Source organism: Myotis brandtii, unplaced genomic scaffold, assembly GCF_000412655.1.
Source record: "Myotis brandtii unplaced genomic scaffold, ASM41265v1 scaffold667, whole genome shotgun sequence".
Lineage (NCBI taxonomy): Eukaryota > Metazoa > Chordata > Mammalia > Chiroptera > Vespertilionidae > Myotis > Myotis brandtii.
The window spans coordinates 1,296,830-1,317,002 of NW_005370593.1; the positions used below are offsets into that span (position 1 = coordinate 1,296,830).

General features: G+C 38.7%; 2 protein-coding genes across 3 annotated transcripts in view; both read right to left on the reverse strand.

Moving 5' to 3' along the window:
* Positions 1-20,173, reverse strand: part of NUBPL (nucleotide binding protein-like) — a 237,723-nt gene that overhangs the window by 54,091 nt on the left and 163,459 nt on the right. The gene's annotated exons all lie outside the window — the stretch shown is intronic.
* On the reverse strand, positions 16,990-18,471 carry CCDC121 (coiled-coil domain containing 121). The gene is given in 6 exon segments (XM_014528962.1): positions 16,990-17,057; positions 17,776-18,072; positions 18,075-18,146; positions 18,149-18,219; positions 18,273-18,297; positions 18,300-18,471. Coding segments are annotated over 6 exon segments (705 nt in total).

The window sequence follows — 20,173 nt, forward strand, 5'->3', positions numbered from 1 at the left end:
TCAAGGACGCCCCCCCCCCGGGTGCACAAATTTTTGTGCACTGGGCCTCTAGTACAGTATAAAAATGATGCTAATACAAAAGCAAAAATATTTCAGTTAATTATGGGAACCTCTTTTTAAGTTCTCGAGTCCTGCTTTAAGCCAGCTGCTTACGCATATGTTCATAACCTAAAAAGTAGATGTTAGTGAAGAACAAGACTGCTCCCAAAAAGGCCTAAAACATTACAAACCTGAATCAAGAGAATCAAGATATTTTTAATTTTTTGCCCTAGCCAGTTTGGCTCAGTGGATAGAGCGTTGGCCTGAGGACCAAAGGGTCCTGGGTTCAATTCCAGTCAAGGGCACATACCTTGGTTGCAGGCTCCCCCCTGGCCCTGGCCAGGGCTTGTGCAGGAAGCAACCAATCGATGTGTTTCTGTCACATCAATGTTTCTCTATCTTTTCTTCGCTCTTCCACTCTCCTTAAAAATCAATGGGAAAATATCCTCAGGTGAGGATTAACAAAAGGATATTTTTATTTTTTTAATAATTAGTAAAACAAATTAAAAGAATAAAAACTCTCCCTACACACCTTAAGGATGAAGCTTCAGATTTTTTTTCCAGTAACAAATGACTTTATTAACCTAATTTGGGATAGTTCATAAAATATATTTTTATGTGTACTCTCTTTAATAAGGAAAACTATAATACTCTTTTAAAAAAAAATCCTTAGAAATAGTATTGTATTTGGGAGGATTCAAGGTAATGAAAGGGCAGGATTACAGCTGCCATAAAAACTGCACGGAACCCCCTGAGAGAATCCATGGTCAGTGTCCACTGGTTTTGATGGTTTTTAAGGATGTTATAGAACATGAGTGACACTACTGCTCTTGGAGACCAGTCTATCCAATGTGCTTACTGCATGCTAGGGATGATCTCAAGTAAACTCAACTGGATCCTAATTTTGAGCCTTAGTGTCTATCAGGCCTTAGTGTCCATCAGGTAGAATTGAGCTAATAGGGAAGAGGTGGAGGCTGGGTCTGTAAGTGACAGGTAAAGGAGACAGAAGGAAATGAGTAGTTATTGAGAGCCTATTATAAGGTAGGCGCTAATACTTTTTACATACATAATTATGAAACATTGTCAAACAGGCATTATTATCTCATTTTACAGATAAGACTACAGAGGGTTAGGGAAGGAAGATACCCAAGGTCAGGCTGTTGGTGGGATGGAGCTGGGATATGAATCCTGGTCTGTGTGACGGAGGCCATGTTCCCAGGCTCCCACAGAATGCGGTGCAGCATCACTCTTCTCAGCTGGCACAGCTTCATTACCCCAAGAACATATGTGCTTTACTGTATTACTTTTCCAGTTTATGATAAAATAGATATTCCCTGATTTCAGTTACCAATAGTCAACCACGATACTAAAATATTAAATGGGAAATTACAGAAATAAACAAATCACGTGTTAAACTGCATGCCATTCCGAGTAGTGTGATGAAATCTCGTGCCTTCCTGCTGGGTCCATCCTGGGACATGAATCATCCCTTTGTCCAGAGTATCCATCCTGGCTGTATAGGCTACCTGCCCTTTAGTCACTTAGTAGCCCTCAGTTATCAGATCAGCTATCTGAGAGAGACAGACCACAGTCACATAACTTTCATTATAGTACATTGTTATAATTGTTCTATATTATCTAGTTAATAGTTAACCTCTTACTGTGCCTAATTTATAAATTAAACTTTATCGTAGATACGCATGTGTAGGAAAAAACAGTATATATAGAGTTCGGTACTATGAGGTTTCAGACACCTAATGGGTAGTCTTGGAACATATCTCCACAGCTAAGGGGTAACTACTATATAAAATAGAATCTGTAGCCTTCCAGAAAATTATTTAGATAATATAAATAAGAAATCGAAAAATTATTCATTTCCTTTAACTTTTTTTCTGGTTAATTATAATGTTTCTTTTATTTCTGGATATTTTTAATGGCATCACATGGTATTCTTCCTATACATGATCCCTTAAGGATCTTTTCTATTATAAAGTAAGTGTCTGTCCTGGTAACCATGGATATGTTGACTGTAAATTTCCTGACTTTGTGATATTAAAGAATATTTGAACTTTCAATAATCTACCATTAAATTCTGTTTTTTTTAAACCAGTAAGTATCATTCCATTAACCATCTACACAAGAAAATTGTGTGGCATAATTGTTTTTTGTTTTTTATTGCTAAAACTATTACAGGTGTCCCTCATTTCCCCCACTTTATCCACTTCCATCCAGCCTCCGCCTCCCTCCCTCTGGCCATCACCACACTGTTATGTGTGTCTATGGCTTATGCATATACGTTCTTTGGCTAATCTTTTTACCTTCTTTCATCTAGTCTGGAATAATTGTTTAAATCAAAGTAAACAACCTAGGAAGACTAAGAACAGATTAAAAAAAATACCCATAGCTACTGAACAAATTTTTAAAACTGGCTTAGAGGATTTTATTACAAAATTTTAAAGATCTAAATCATATTGATTCAGAAACCAAATAAGAGAAACTGTAGCTCCATATGTAGTTATATTTTAAGTCTGAGCTATTATAATGCAGCTTTTGGATTTTAAATTCTGATTCAGACATTAATTACTATGATAAAAAAAAATAACACAGCACTACAAAGAAGGAGTCTGGCCCAAATAAAGACTATGAAGCGAAGGGGCGTCTGGCACAAATCAAGACTATAGCTGGTACAGACAAAAATCCAGATATCTGTTCAGTAAATAGAGGAATTTTAGTCCGGAATTTGGCACATCTAAATTCCAATCATTCGTATCACTAACTAGCTACATCACCATGGGTCAGCTAATTAACTTCTCTGGATATCAGTTTTCTTATCTATAAAATAGTGTTTTAGATTAAATCATCACCAAGGTTCCTTCAAACTACTTTAAAAGATAGTGAGACTATGATGTTTTTGTAAACTGGAAAATATTTGTGAGAGATTTCCTCACAGAAAAAAAGTGAATAAACAGCATTTTAAAAATATATTTTATTGATTTATTTTTACAGAGAAGAAGGGAGAGGGATAGAGAGTTAGAAACATTGATGAGAGAGAAAAATCGATCAGCTGCCTCTTGCACACCCCCTACTGGGGATATGCCCACAACCAAGGTACATGCCCTTGACCAGAATCGAACCTGGGACCCTTCAGTCCGCAGGCCAACGCTCTATCCACTGAGCCAATAAACAGCATTTTTATCCAAACGCCAAAATGACAAAACAAACTTTTTAAAAAGGGGGAGCATTTTATGTAAGAACAAGAAAGCTAAAAACTATTTGGTCCATTTAACAATTTATTTTATAGAATGATCATATTTCCTTTGGAAATTTAGCTGAATTTTGTAAGGAACTTACAATTAAATTTTTATATTGAACTACAATCTACTCTAACTATTATCCTAGGAATTAATGTATTATATCTTTACAAAATGTCATAATTTACAAATTAGAGGCATTCCAAAAAAGTTGTTGAGGGGATTGCCACTGAAGTAAGGAGCAGGAAGGAGAATTCAATCACAAACCCTTAAAGGTTGAGAGGTCTAATCCAACTTTCCAACTACTACAAAACTTCTTTCTATAAGCACTCATGACAGGGATATACTCTACCAACAAAAGAAAGTTCACATCATTCTATGCCTACCAACACTCAAATACAAATTTTGTATCAATAAAAGGATGAAAGTAAATTGTCACTTAAGAGTCATTCCTAACCCTAACCGGTTTGGCTCAGTGGATAGAGCGTTGGCCTGTGGACTGAAGGGTCCCAGGTTCGATTCCGGTCAAGGGCATGTACCTTGGTTGCGGGTACATCCCCAGGAGGGGGTGTGCAAGAGGCAGCTGATCGATGTTTCTCTCTCATCGATGTTTCTAACTCTCTATCCCTCTCCCTTCCTCTCTGTAAAAAATCAATAAAATATTTTAAAAAAGAGTCATTCCTAAATTTTTCCATTGCTACATATGAGACTGGTTTACTTTTTACTTTATTAGTCAGACTACATAACTTTTCTGATTTGTCTTTAGTTGCTACAGACACTGCTATTTATTAAAACTCCCCTCATTTCTTTTTGTCTTAATCCTTACCAGAGGATATGTTTATTGATTTTTTTTTTTTAGAGAGAAACATCAATGTGAAAGAGAAACATTGATCGGTTGCTTCCTGTATGCGCCGCAAACAGGGATCGAACCCATGACCTAGGTATGTGCCCTGACCGGGAATCAAACCCGCAACCTTTTGGTATATGAGAGGACACTCTAACCAACTTAACCACCCAACCAGAACCCTCCCCCTATTTTTAGTATGAATAAGCATCTACTCAATTATAAGGATTTGAGATTATAGAAATATTAGAGGCCTGGTGCATGAAATTCGTGCACGGGTAGGATCCCTAGGCCTGGCTGGTGATCAGGCCGATCTGTGGGGTGACTGGGGAGGCGATCGGGGGGCACCCACCTTGGATGGCAGCCTGGTGCCGCCCACTCACCAGCCCCACCCCTCACCCCCCCTGCCGCTGCCGCCGGTCAGGGCCTTAGGGCTGGGGGCAGCTTCTGCATTGAGCATCTGTCCCTGGTGGTCAGGGCATCGTCATAGCGACCAGTTGACTGGTCATTCGTTTGACCGATCTTAATGGTCACTTAGGCTTATGTATATATATAGACTAGTGGCCCGGTGCACAAAATTCATGCATGGGGTGGTGGGTGTCCCTCAGCCAGGCCTGCACCCTCTCCAATCTGGGACCCCTCGGACAACCCTCACACAATCCGGGACCGCTGGCTCCTAACCACTCACCTGCCTGCCATCCTGATCGCCCCCTAACCGCTCTTCTGCCAACCTGATTGACACCTAACTGCTCCCCTGCCAGCCCGATCACCCACAACTGCCCTCCCCTGCCAGCCTGATCACCCACAACTGCCCTCCCCTGCCACGACCCACCTCCTCTGCCGGGACCAGCCTCCTCTGCACCGCACGGAGCCGCAGGACCCCCAGGCCTCACCACGCGGAGTGGCTGCCGGGCCCCGCCTCCGCTGTGCGCGTGGCTATCTTGTGGCGGCCATATTGTGGTGGCCATCTTGTGACGATGTCACGCGCAAGGGCCACCTAGGCTTTTATTAGTATAGATGTTCCCTTATAGTTGGAGTTTGGGCTCTGAATTCTTTCCTAGCCAGAACTCAAGTACTGAGGCTGCTGAACCCAGGTCTGTTCTGACCACACCAGTCTAATACCTGGTGCCATTCATGCCGCTGCCAGCATTTCCTCATCTTAAAGCAGTAAAATGGAGAATTTTAGAGCTATAAGGGACCCTAGAGATTATCTTGCCCAATATCCTTATTTTACAGATAAAAAACCTAAAACTCAGAAATCAAGTGAGGAGATCAAAGATGGCGGTGGAGGAGGTGGAAGCTACACTCATCACCTCCCAGGTACAAACTGGAATTAGAAGCAAAAAATAGAGCAACTAATCTGAATAACCAACTGAAGACTGGCTGAAGAGAAGTCTCATAATAAGGATTTAAGGATGAAGCCACATGGAGGCTGGTGGGAAGGGTGAAAAGGGCTGGCCCTGCTTCCACAGGTGGCAGCTGAGATTCTGGAAGGGTATCTCAGCTGTAAAGGCCCCTAAGAAGAGTGAGGTCTCAACTGCAAGCTGGGTTCCCCAGCCCAGAGCACCAGAGCCGGAAGAGGCGGCCACGTGGAAGTTGGCGGGAATTCTGTCCGCCAGGGAGACACGAAAGTCTGCTGGAGACACAGGTGCTTTCTTAAAGGGCCAACACACAAAATATCTTTCACAGTCAAATCACCATAGGCTCCAGGGGAGGGATGGGGGCTCAGAGAGAACTTGAGTCATGGGAGGAGAGACTGAGGTTTATGGTTCTGGGGAGAAAGCTGGAGGAACAGCTGCGAGGACCCCTGTGCTGAGTCCCTCTCCACACTGCAGATGCCATCTTACTTGGGTGGAGCACTCCCCTCCTCATGGCATCAGCCTGGGGGAATGCAATAGCCCCATGCTCCAGACTTCCTGTCACCCCACCCTGCAAAGCTTGCACCCTGCTGAGAAGTCAGCTGCCTAGCAGGAGTGCAGAGGTCCAAGCAGACTTAGGGGGGTGTCAAGTAGCTAAGTTGTGTGGCTTTGGCAGGGGCCATTCCTCCAACTTCCCAGTGAGCCTGACTGGCCCCTCCCCCTTTGGAGATAAGTTAGCCCCAACCTCTAGGCTCCTGGTGGCCCTGCCCTTCAGAGGTCTAGGCAGAATCCAGGACAAACTGAGTTGTGTGGCTCTGGGACGAAGCATTCCCACCTTTCCTCAAGCTTGACTGGCACCTTCCTCTAAAGAGAGATTCACTAGCCCGGCTGGTGTAGCTCAGTAGCTGAGCGTCGACCTGCGAACCAGGATGTCACAGTTGATTCCCAGGTTACAGTTGATTCCTAGGTTGCAGGCTCAATCCCCAATGTGGGGCATGCAGGAGGCAGCCAATCAATGATTGTCTCTCATCATTGATGTTTCTCTCTCTCCCTCTCCCTCTCTCTCCATAAATCAATAAAAAAAACATATTTTAAGAGAGAGAGAGAGAGAGAGAGAGACCCGCTAGCCCAATCCTCCTGAATCCTAGAGGCCCCTCCTGCTAAGATCCACTCCTAGAAAAATCTGGGACAGATTGAGTTGTGTGGCTCTCAAACAGGGGCCATTTTCCCCTCACATGCCAGACCACTATAGAGACCTGCTTTCATACAACCAAATCTGGGTTTGTTTGAGCCTGATAAATTCTGTTGGCCTCAACCTGATGACCCTGCCAAACCGCAACTGTGTGAGCACCCAGTGGGTGGAAGCTCAAATTGGTACACACCCTGGCACATTTGCTGAGTAGCTTTAGACCCAGCACTGGCACCGAGTTTGAACCTGTATTAATTGAATGAACAGCACTCGCCCCTATGTGCTGACTCACTGAGAACCTACCTCATCTAACAGAAATACTGCCAGAGGCTCTTTCAGTGACTGATCCTAACAGGCAGCCAATAGGCCAAAGGAATCAAATATTGTGGTGCCTTGGGACTTTAACTAACCTGGCCCCAGGCCTGGTGCTAGTAAAAACCGGCCTTGGTGCACAGCTTGGTCCTTCACACACCCAGGTCAAGCAGAGGCAACCGCAAACTGTGAATTGCTCTGTATCTTCAAACATGTCCCCCAGAGCCAGACACTGGTTTGCACCAGACTCCCTCTTGAGAGGCCCCAGAACCAACACACTGAGGGGCCATCTTCAGCCAGCGTCAGAGCAGGGTAAGATAATAATTATAAATATATGCTATTGGGATGATATTTTCTTTGCCTTAGTTTCAGTACCAGTGTCAAAATAAGTCACTTTTATTTCTTTTTTCCCCCAGATTTGAATTTTTATTGTGAAAAGGGCAGTCACTCTTTGTTATTTCTTTCTTTGTTAAAAATAATTTTTAGTTTTCAATTACAGTTGACATACAATATTAAATTAGTTTCAGGTGAATAGCCCAGTGATTAGAAATTTATATAACTTACAAAGTGCTCACCCCGATAAATCTAGTACTCATCTGACACCGTGCATAGTTAATACAATATTATTGACTGTATTCTTGATGCTATACTTTACATCCCCATAACTATTCTGACTACCAATTTGTACTTCTTAATCCCTTCCTCTTTTTCACCCACCCCCAACCTTGCTCCCATCCGGCAACCATCAAAATGTTCTCTGTACCTATGAGTCTGTTTCCATTCTGCTTGTTCATTTTGGTTTTTAGATTCCACATATAAGTGAAATCATTGGCATTTGTCTTTTTGTGTCTGACTTATTTCACTCAGCACAGTACCCTCTAGGTCCATCCATGATGTTGCAGATGGCAAGATTCCATTCTTTGTTATGACTGAGTCATATTCTGCTGTATATATGAATGACTTCTTTATCTGTTCATCTATTTTTTATTTTTGTTAATCCTCACCCACGGGTGTTTTTCTATTAAATTTTAGAGACAGTGGAAGGGAAGGAGGAAGAGAAGCAGGGAAGGAGAGAGGGAGGGAGAGAGAGAAGGAGGTAGGGAAACAGAGGGAGAGAGGGAAACATCGATATGAGAGAAAGACATCGATTGGTTGCCTCCTGCATGTGCCCTGACTGAGGGGGTTAATCGAACCTGCAACCCAGGAATGTGCCCTTGACCAGGAATTGAACCCACAACCCTTTGATGCATGGGCCAACACTCTAACCACTGAGCAACACTGGCCAGGGCATCCATTTAGCTATTGATGGACACTTAGGTTGCTTCTGTATCTTGGCTATTGTAAATAATACTGCAGTGAATATATGAATACACTAAAGGCCCAGAGTGAAATCGCACAAGACCCAGACCTGACGCACCATGGGACCCAGCATCAAGTCCCGCCGGCACCACGGGACCCATCAATGCACCTCCTGGTGACCGGTCTTTGGTCATTACGGTGTTACGACCACTGGGTTTTCATTATATAGATTTGTCTTTTTGAATTAGTGTTTTGAGTTTCTTTGGATACTCAGAAGTGGAATTGATCTCTAAAAGCTAAGGACTCTTCTTGTGTATATAACCACTATCAATATTACCATCATTACACCAAAATTTTAATAATAATAATTTATTAAAATTATCAATTATATATCCAATGTTCAAATTTCCCTGTATATCATTTTTTTAAAGCTTATTGGTTCGAATCAGAATCTAAATAAAGTCCAGACATTGCAATTAATAAGTTTTTTAGTCTTTTTAATCTACAGATTATTGTTCCTTCTCTTTTTCTCCCTGTAACTTATTTGTTGAAAAACTGGGTTATTTGCCCCATATGGCTTCCCACATTCTGTATTTCCTGACTGCATCCTCATGGTGACACTTAACATGTTCCTCTGTCTCCTAGAATTCCTATAAATTGGTAGTTAAATATGGGGATTTAGTCAGATCCAGGTTCAAATTTCTAGCAAGGCTACTCCATAGTTTATATTATGCATATACTCTAATCAGGAGGTAATGTGCAGTGTGCTCTCTCTCTTAGATAATTACTGCCTTAGATCTATTAAATACTTCATTAGGAACTGTAAAATGCTGAAACTATAATTTTGTTATTCCTTCTTTAATAACTGAAATACTTCTATAAAGAAAAAAATTTCCTTCACCAACTATGTGTTTAACGAAAAACAAATAATAAATTGGTTGCCTAGGATAGATGTTTTAAGCAGGGAAGTTTTTAAAGATCATTCAGAATATTGTTTGGAGAATAGAGTAATATGTAAGAAAGCAAAGTGAAATCAGAGACGCCTCTCTTAGAAGGCTCTTGTAGTAATCTAAGTAAATGATGATGGGTTGTACCAGGTGGCAGAGAAGGTGAAGAGAAGTGGACAGATTTAAGATACATTTTGAATGTGAAGTCTAGAGGACTTGATGATAGATTGTACATAGAGAGTAAGGGAGATCAAGAATGTGTCCTAGATTTTTGGGTCTGAGCAATTAGGTTTATGGAAATCACTGAAGGAGGAGCAGATTTAGGAAACAAAATCATCTGGAAATAATGTGAATAAAATTAAATCAGTATTTACCAAATCATTATCATTGTTTTTCTTTTTCTTTATCCTGACTGCAAATAATTAAAAATCTCAGGAAGTAAAAATAAAATATTATTTTATGTTCTTTTTCTATAAATGCTTTTTGCTAAAATAAAAATAACACCATATAAAATAAAGTTTTACTTTTTATCTTAGATAATTCATTTTCTCATCTTTCCCCTCATGTACTATATTGACAAAGGATAAGCTGGGTAAAAACTTTTAAAGGATAGTAATAAACACTATTTTAATCCAGATTGATTACCAATCTTTCATTATCAACTGACAGATTACCACAAATAGAAGCAATAAACAAAGAGCCAGGATAAAGAAAAAAGGAGGATCTGAGCTTGAAAACATTAGCCAGTTAATCAGTATTAACCAACTAATCTTGGGGGAGGATAAGAACACCAATTCATTTTTTTAAAGCTAATTTTTCATTCTTCCATTTCTAAGTGAGTAATAATAATTCAAGTTGTCCTTGCCTCTTCCTACAAAGTAAGAGGGAGAATATGAAAGGTTTAAGATAAAAAAGAAAAGAACCTAACCTCAACATATTATCAATAGCAACAAAAATAATTAATATTACTTTCTAAATGACAAGATTTCTAAAGATATGTTACCTAAAATTTCATACAGAAAATGATTATCAGATTTGTCACAAACCATTTCTGCATATAAAAATTTTTATTTTTTTTTTTTTAAAAAAAAACAAAACATTTTATTGATTTTTTTTACAGAGAGGAAGGGAGAGGGATAGAGAGTTAGGAACATCAACGAGAGAGAAACATTGATCAGCTGCCTCCTGCACACCCCCTATTGGGAATGTGCCTGCAACCAAGGCACATGCCCCTGACCAGAATCGAACCTGGGTCCCTTCAGTCTGCAGGCCGACACTCTATCGACTGAGCCAAACCGGTTAGGACTAAGCTGACTTTTATCACTTGTGTGAACAGGGTTTCTCATAAATGGCAACTATTAAAAATTTGAGGAACTATAGAAATGGGTATGAAGAATATATATTCAGAAATAAATTCAAAGGTCTTATTAAAAATTTGAAAGAATTTAATTGTTGGGGTCCAACCCCAGCAGGTCCAGGGGTCCCCAAAGGTGTGGACGGTATCGGCGAAGAAGGAATGATATGGACACAGCGTTCAGTTGATCAGCAGCCTAACCAGGTTCTCTAGCCAGGATTTAGCCAGGATCTCTAGCCAAGTTCTGGTAGCAATAAACAAAGAGCCAGGATAAAGAAAAAAGGAGGATCTGAGCTTGAAAACATTAGCCAGTTAATCAGTATTAACCAACTAATCTTGGGGGAGGATAAGAACACCAATTCATTTTTTTAAAGCTAATTTTTCATTCTTCCATTTCTAAGTGAGTAATAATAATTCAAGTTGTCCTTGCCTCTTCCTACAAAGTAAGAGGGAGAATATGAAAGGTTTAAGATAAAAAAGAAAAGAACCTAACCTCAACATATTATCAATAGCAACAAAAATAATTAATATTACTTTCTAAATGACAAGATTTCTAAAGATATGTTACCTAAAATTTCATACAGAAAATGATTATCAGATTTGTCACAAACCATTTCTGCATATAAAAATTTTTATTTTTTTTTTTTTAAAAAAAAACAAAACATTTTATTGATTTTTTTTACAGAGAGGAAGGGAGAGGGATAGAGAGTTAGGAACATCAACGAGAGAGAAACATTGATCAGCTGCCTCCTGCACACCCCCTATTGGGAATGTGCCTGCAACCAAGGCACATGCCCCTGACCAGAATCGAACCTGGGTCCCTTCAGTCTGCAGGCCGACACTCTATCGACTGAGCCAAACCGGTTAGGACTAAGTTGACTTTTATCACTTGTGTGAACAGGGTTTCTCATAAATGGCAACTATTAAAAATTTGAGGAACTATAGAAATGGGTATGAAGAATATATATTCAGAAATAAATTCAAAGGTCTTATTAAAAATTTGAAAGAATTTAATTGTTGGGGTCCAACCCCAGCAGGTCCAGGGGTCCCCAAAGGTGTGGACGGTATCGGTGAAGAAGGAATGATATGGACACAGCGTTCAGTTGATCAGCAGCCTAACCAGGTTCTCTAGCCAGGATTTAGCCAGGATCTCTAGCCAAGTTCTGGTCTGCATATAAAAATTTTTAAATGCTATCCCACTTTGATAATATACATTTACAAAATATCTGATTAATTGGTGAGATAAAAATTACCAAAAAAATCATTCCTGTGTAATGAAGCATTCACATATGTATTGTATCTATGTATAAATTGAACAAATGCTATTGATCTCCATTAGGTCTTCCAACTATATTTATGTATCAATATAACTTATTCAGAAGTACCTGGGTTCCTGGATAAAATGTCCTTTCTTTAAATTATGCAAATATTAGTTTTGGGTTACATTTCCCAGCATCAACACTGGTCCTGTTAATTGGACTCTATTGAAGTACTAAACAGGGGTAAAAGAAACAGTTCTGCACACTTAAAAACAAAACAAAACAAAACAAAAACCCTATAGGATAACTACAAATATAATTCAAAAAATTACAATACAGATCAAATATCTCAATAATTAGAGAGATATCTTACATCTAATGGAACCATTGAAAGAAAAGGAGTCTGAGTTCATTTACAAATTAAATAAAATAAAAATAAAATTATATTTTATTTTTAAATGCTTTTCTTGACATTTATTTTAAAAGAAACATAATTAACTGATTTGTATTTCTACGTATTTTTCTTCCTCAGAATAAGCATGAGTGTTTTAATGCAAATTAATCACATCAAACATCTTTACAGATGATAAATTGTATTCTGAATATCAATTATTCAAAAATGCAGTCAGAATATTTCCAAACTACTTGTTTAAACACAGAATATACAAATTTCAGACAATATACCTAGTAACATTATTTATAATACAAAATAGGTCCTTTATACTCATGTATATGACATAAGACAGACTGACTCTTACTTATTAGCCTTAAATTCCTTTGCTAATCTATCTACCTTCTCCATCTTAAAGATGACATTTTTTTTCTCATTTCCACTTCATAACCACTGCTTCCCTCTTGGTAAAATATTCCCTATGTTTCTTCTTTCTCACTCTCCCTATCTAGATGCTAAGCCTTCCCCAAAATAAATAGTTGACAGTTTCTTTCTTCATCAACTTCTAATATATCATCCTTAACCCGGGTAAAGTGAGAAATCAGAGTTATGGCCTAGCCCGACAATAGCAAGGCACATATTTTTCATTCCTTTAACCTTTCTGATTGCTATTTCTTTGACCTCTTTCAAAAATACTCTGCTTAGTCCTACATTCAACTGTAAGAATTAGCCTTATGGAGTTGGTTAGAATGTCACCCTAATTATTTTAAATAAATAGAGATCTGCAGACCTAGAATTTCAAGGATTATCTGATCCTGAAAAAAACTGCTCATGCTGTTTGAGGGTGATTATATATTATCAGGGTGATAATATATTAACATGAGGTATATGCTTTTAAGAAACCCAGGTATTTCCATAAAAAAAGCAGGATACTCACTCATAAGGAGTATTTAAGAATCTTAAATTGCATAGAAATTGAAACAAAAGGAGTGACAGATAGAGGATATCACCATAACCTGCACTAAAAATATTTAGAGTTAATCTGCTTAAAAGAGCCACATAAAACAACCAACTAATTACTTAGGCGACAGGCCACTCTAGAGAATGTCTAAAAATTTCACTCTTCAAATCTCCTTTTAGTAAGGCAGTAATACCTTCTGCTTTTACTTACTCAATATCTATAATAATAAAAGCGTAATTTCATGAATCGGGCCTCTAGTATTTTCATAATAGCTTATAGTTTCTAAACAGACCTAAAATTATATCAATTATATTTTTTAAAAAATCCAAGTAGGTCTTAATCTCTTTAATAAGAAAAACTTGTTTAATAAAAAAAAACCCCTACATATTCAACAGAAAAATTGCTAAAGCTAGAAGTTAAAGGTACATTGAGGAAGAGTCGTTTTTCAATCCAATTTAAAGGAATTAATTTTACACGTGAATAAAACAAAATTCAAGAAAATTATTTTTAAGTTTTTCATTACTGATAATTTCTAAAAACATAAAGTTGATTATAAGTTCCCATAGAGGAACAATATTAAAATATGAGGTTATATTCCTATACCAGGATTCAGCATTCAAATAAATCACTGATCTAACCATCAATATGTGAGACTTTACTTTGGGCAATGGGTTCATGAGCAGTGTGCAGATAATGCTTTGTTGAGCTGCACACTTGAAACCGGTATAGTTTTGTGAATCAATGCCATCCCAATAAATTCAATAAAAAAAGTCATAAGTGCAAAAATAAGTAAATAAATACCCTAAAAGTCTATACTAAAATACTATTCCAAATTCTATTAAATAGGCATAAATATATCACAGATTAATTACAAAAGGCATTTCATGTACTATTAAGCTCATATATAGTAAGAAAAATGTAATAGGTGATTTAAAATTACTTACTATATTTAACATTAAGTAATTTTACTTGTTGTCTTACAATTTTGGATGTTGCTAGGGCAATAGATGGCAAGAGACTGTTTTAAAAGTCTTCCAAGTATTTTTTTTTAATTGATTTCAGAGAGGAAGGAGAAGGAAGAGATAGAAACATCAATGATGAGATAGAATCATTGATTAGCTGCCTCCTGCACACCCCATCCTGGAGATCGAGCCTACATCCCAACCCGGGCATGTGCCATGACTGGAATCGAACTGTGACCTTCTGGTTCATAGGTGGATGTTCAACCACTGAGCCACACCGACTGGGCATAGTCTTCCAAGTATTTAGAATTTTCTTTCCATATATTTTCCTAAAACTCCAGAGGCATTCAGCCTCCTGATTAATTCTAGAGGTACTTTTTTCTCAGAAAACATTTTCAAAAGTAAGAGTGGATGTAGTATACACCCCCTTTATCATCTCTTCTCTTCTCAAGTTACTCAAAGCTAAAATTGTAAGGATTGCATCACACTAAATCCTGCATAGTGTTTTTTAAACTTTTATTATAGTATATTAGAATTGTTCTATTTTTTAATATATATTTTCTTTATTGATTAAGGTATTAAATATCTGTGCTTATCCCCCTTTGCCTCCACCCTCCTGCTCATACCCTTACCCCCCTAGTGTCTGTGTCCATTGGTTAGGCTTATATGCATGCATACAAGTCCTTTGGTTGATCTCTCCCCCTTCCCCCAACCATTCCCTGCCTTCCCTCTGAGGTTTGATCGTCTGATCGATGCTTCTCTGACTCTGGATCTGTTTTTGTGCATCCGTATATGTTGTTCATTATATTCCACAAATGAGTGAGATCATGTGATATTTATCTTTCACCAACTGGTTTATTTCGCTTAGCATAATATTCTCCAGGTCCATCCATGCTGTTGCAAATGATAAAAGTTCCTTCCTTTTCACAGCACCATAGTATTCGATTGTGTAGATGTACCACAGTTTTCTAATCCATTCATCTGCTGATGGGCACTTAGGTTGTTTCCAAATCTTAGCTATTGTAAATTGTGCTGCTATGAACATACGAGTGTATATATCCTTTCTGATTGGTGTTTCTAGTTTCTTGGGATATATTCCTACTAGTAGAATATATACTTTGCATTTCTCTGATGCTTAGTAATGTGGAGCACCTTTTTACATGCCTATTGGCCATCTGTATGTCCTTTTTGGAGAAGTGTGTATTCAGGTCTCCTGCCCATTTTGAAATTGGATTGTGTGTTTTTATGGTGTTGAGTTGTATGAATTCTTTATAAATTTTGGGTATTAACCCCTAATGGAATGTTTCATTGGTGAATATCTTCTCCCATTCAGTAAATTATCTTTTCATTTTATTGATGGTTTACTTTGCTGTTGCAAACACTTTTTAGTTTCGCCCGGCCAGTGTGGCTCAGTGGTTGAGTGTTAACCTCTGAATCAAGAGGTCACAATTCAATTCCCAGTCAGGGCACATGGCCTTGTTGCAGGCTCAATCCCCAGTAGAGGGCATGCAGAAGGCAATGATTCTCTCTCATCACTGATGTTTATTTCTCTCTTTCTCCCTCTCCCTTCCTCTCTGAAATCAATAATAATTAAAAAATCATCAGTTAACTGAATATAAGTGACATCATAGATTACTTCATCTTTAAAACACACAAAAATCTTTAATTTCATGTAGTCCCATTTGTTTATTTTTCTGTTTCCCTTGCCCAAGAAGATATATCAAAAAAAATTTGCTAGTAAAGTCCATCTATAACAAACCCACAGCTAAAATCATACTCAATGGGGAAAACAAAGTTTTTCCCTTAAGATCAGAAACAAGACAGGGATGTCCACTTTCACTACTCTTATTCAACATAGTACTGAAGTCCTCATCACAGCAATCAGATAAGAATAAATAATAGGCATCCAAATTGGAAAGGAAGAAGTAAAACTGCCATTATTTGCAGATAATATGATACTGTATATAGAAAACCTAAAGGTTCTACCACAAAACTACTAGAACTGAGGAACGAATTCAGTAAAGTAGACACAAAATAAATATATGGAAATCTGTTGCATTTTCTTATATCGATGATGAAATATTAGAAAGGGGAACTAAGAAAACAATCCCTTTACAATTGCATTAAAAACCACACACACAAAAAACCTAGGAATAAATTTAATCGACTATTCAGTGGTCGGCAAACTGCGGCTCGCCAGCCACATGCGGCTCTTTGGCTCCTTGAGTGTGGCTCTTCCACAAAATACCACGTGTGGGCACGTACGTACAGTGTGATTGAAACTTCGTGGCCCATGCGCAGAAGTCGGTATTTTGTGGAAGAGCCACACTCAAGGGGCCAAAGAGCCGCATGTGGCTCGCGAGCCGCAGTTTGCCGACCACTGGACTATGTAAAAGGCCTGTTCTCAGAAAATTGTAAGACACTGAAGAAAGAAACTGAAAAAGATACAAATAAATGGGAGCATATACTGTGCTCATGAATAGGAAGAATTAACATTATTAAAATGTCCATACTGCCTGGCGGTGTGACTCAGTGGTTGGGCATCAACCTATGAACCAGGAAGTCATGGCTCAATTCCCAGTCAGGGCACATGCCTGGGCTGTGGGCTTGATCCCCAGTAGGGGGCATTCAGGAGGCAGCTGATCAATGTTTCTCTCATCATTGACATTCTATCTCTCTCTTCCTCTCCCTTCCTTTCTGAAATCAATAAAAATATATATATATTTTTAAATGTCCATACTACCCAATGCAATTTATAGATTAAATGCAATATAAAGAAATCTGACTCAGTTAGATAAAATAAATCACACAACTCTTTTCCTGTCACTTCCTCAAGGTGGTTTTCTCGACCTGGTTCATGTATGAATGTTTGGCAAATAGTGTTAGGTTATCTGGAGGTTTGAGGAACATATTGTTAATTAACAAGAGCTAATTAAAGAAAAACCTAAATAAGGGAAGCTAGTCACACAAATATCTAGCAGTATGGCTGGGAAAAAGCACCTAATCCTTCACACTAACACTTCATGATGTATATTTTACCATAGCAATGAGATCCAAAAGCCTTCCTAACCATATGGGTTTATGCAGCTCCTAAGAATACTTGTTCCAGTCCTTATTTAATTAGTGATATTCTGGGAATTGCTGTGGATTAACCCTTGATTTGGTGTCTAGGGAAGGGGTTCTTGTGGTCTTTGGAGCACCCTGTTATAGTGGTTGCCTCTCTAGAACTAAGCACTCTATGTACCACTGTTCCTGCTATATCTGCTCCTTCTGAATTTTTTTTAAATCCTCACCTGAGGATATGCTTATTGATTTTAGAGAAAGAGAAAGAGGGAGGGGGAGGGAGAGAGAGAGAGGGAAAAGAAGAGAGAGAGGGAAAAGAAGAGAGAGAGGAAGAGAGGGAGAGAGAGAGAGGAAAAGAGGGAAAGAGGGGAGAGGGAGAGAAACATTGATTGGTTGCTTTTCGTATGCACCCCAACCAGGGACCAAACTGGAAACCCAGGTATGTGCCCTGACCAGAATAGGACCTGTGATCTTTCATGTAAGTGACGATGCTGCAGCCAACTGAGCCACACTGGCCAGGGCTGCTTCTGATTTTTTTTAACAGGCTTTGAGCAGCCTGCAACTCAATGGCGTTGCCTAGACTGCTGCAGTTATTCCTTCTGTGATGGCTATTCTCTCTGCAGAAGCTGTGGGAGAATTCAGAAGTACGCTTCTTTGCTGCCACCTCCAAGGCCTGGGCCTTCCTTTTAAGATCCTTTCTCTCCTTCCCAACTGGCTCACTCAGTTGTTTCTTCAATAATGCTTTTTCCTGGGCGAACTGGGCCTTGATTGCCTGTGCTTTTGCAGCTGTCTCAGCTTGAGATTGGTTTAGCTCCTACTGTAATGTCTGCATTTCTCTCTCCTATTCTCCTTTAATAGCAAAAGGTCCCTCATTACCTGCAACTGTTGCTTCAAACTGCATCGTATCTTTTCCAGGACTCTGTTTTAAGCTTTGAAGTTTATTTCTCATATTAAGAGGCTAGTTCTTGTCTCCTTCATTCAATCTCTCCACTATTTTTTTTGGGGGGGGGGGTATATAAGAGAGTCTTTATTGCAGAAGCCACTATTTTTATAAGTAGTTGTCCCAAGTTTCTCAAGTTGCTTTCTATACTCTTCAATTTTATTGGTGAGGTGTTCCAGAGGGAATTTATTTTCAGCCTGGACAAATAACTTTTCAGTGACTAGCTGCCTGGTTTCCTCCATTAGCAGTTTTTACTGGATTTGAGTTTCTATTTGCTTGTTCAGCTTCATCACTTCCAACATCATTGCCTCTGTTGGCTTCAAACTTAATGGTCAAAAGCTGAAAGCTTTTCCTTTATTACCTGGATGAAGACAGGGTGCCTATCTCCCCACTTTTATTCAACATAGTACTGAAAGCCCTAGTCAAAGCAATTAGACAAGAAAACGAAATAAAAGGCATCCAATTCAAAAAAGTCATCCAATTCAAAAAGGAAGAAGTAAAATTGTCTGTCTGCAGTTGACATGACATTATACAAAGAAACCCTAAGACTCCACCAAAAAAGTGTTAGAACTAATAAACAAATCCAAGTAAAGTTGCAGAACACAAAATCAATATAGAAAAATCAGTTGCATATTATACATGAGCAACAAACTATTAAAAAAAATCAAGAAACATTTGATTTACAAGAAACATTTCATTTACAATAGCATTAAAAAATAAAATACTTAGAAATAATTGTAATCAAGGAAGTGAAATGTCTGTAACTGAAAACTATGAATACTGATGAAAGAAACTGAAGACAATAAATAAATAGACATTTTGTATTCATGGATTAGAAGAATTAACATTGTTAAAATGTCCATATTACCTAAAGCAATATACAGATTCAATACAATCCCTACCAAAATTCTAATTCTAATAACTTTCACAGAACTAGAACAAATAATTCTAAAATTTGAGTGATACCACAGTAGACCATGAAAAGCCAAGTCAGTCTTGAGAAAAAAGTACAAAACTGGAGATATCATATTCCCTGATTTCAAACTATACTACAACACTATAGTGATCAAAATAGCATGTTATTGGCAGAAAAAAATAGATGCATAGATCACTGAAACAGAATAGAGAGCCTAGAAATAAACCCATACTTATATAGTTAACTTACAATAAAGAAGGCAAGAACATACAATGGAGAAAGGACAGTTTATTCAATAAATGGCGTAGGGAAAACAGAAAAGCTACAGGCAAAAGAATGAAATTGGAGCACTATCTTACACCATATACAAAAATTAACTCAAAACAAATTAAGGACATGAATATAAAACCTGAAACCATAAAACACTTAGAGAAAAACATAGGCAGTAAGCTCCTTGACATCAATCTCAATGATGTATTTTTGGATCTGACTCCAAAAGGAAGTACAACACAGAGGACTGTCATGGCAATGAGGTTTTAGCTATTACATTTGGAGCAGTGTTCAGCCTAAGGAACTTTGTGGTATTCGTTTTTTTAAAGGAGGGTATTTAGCATAGAAGAGGGTATAGAAATTGAAGATTTGTGTTTGGTTCCATGGACTCTATCTGACACAAAGGGTTCTCTTTGGCACTGAAATAATGGAATAAGGATGAGACAAGATGGCGGCAGAATAGGCAGATGTGTCCCAAGGCTTGTCCTGGAGCAAATAGAATGAGCAGCTGAAACGAATAATATCTACCCCGAACTGGCGAAGCAGACTCAGTTTGCAGCCGGGAAGGGCAGAGTTCCCCTGGAAAGGTAAAAACCAGGGTTCTGGGCAGGAAAGTTTGCCAGATCTCTGAGCCCAGAGGGTCAGAGGGAAACCGCGCGGCACCCAGCCACGTCCCTTGGGACAGGCACAGCCTCTGATGGGGGAAAGGACATCCGAAGGACTGTTGGCGCCGGGGGATTTGAGATCTGGATGCCATAATTACGAAAGACTGAGCCCAGAGGGGGCAGCCTGAAGCGCTGACCAGACCATGCAGTGCC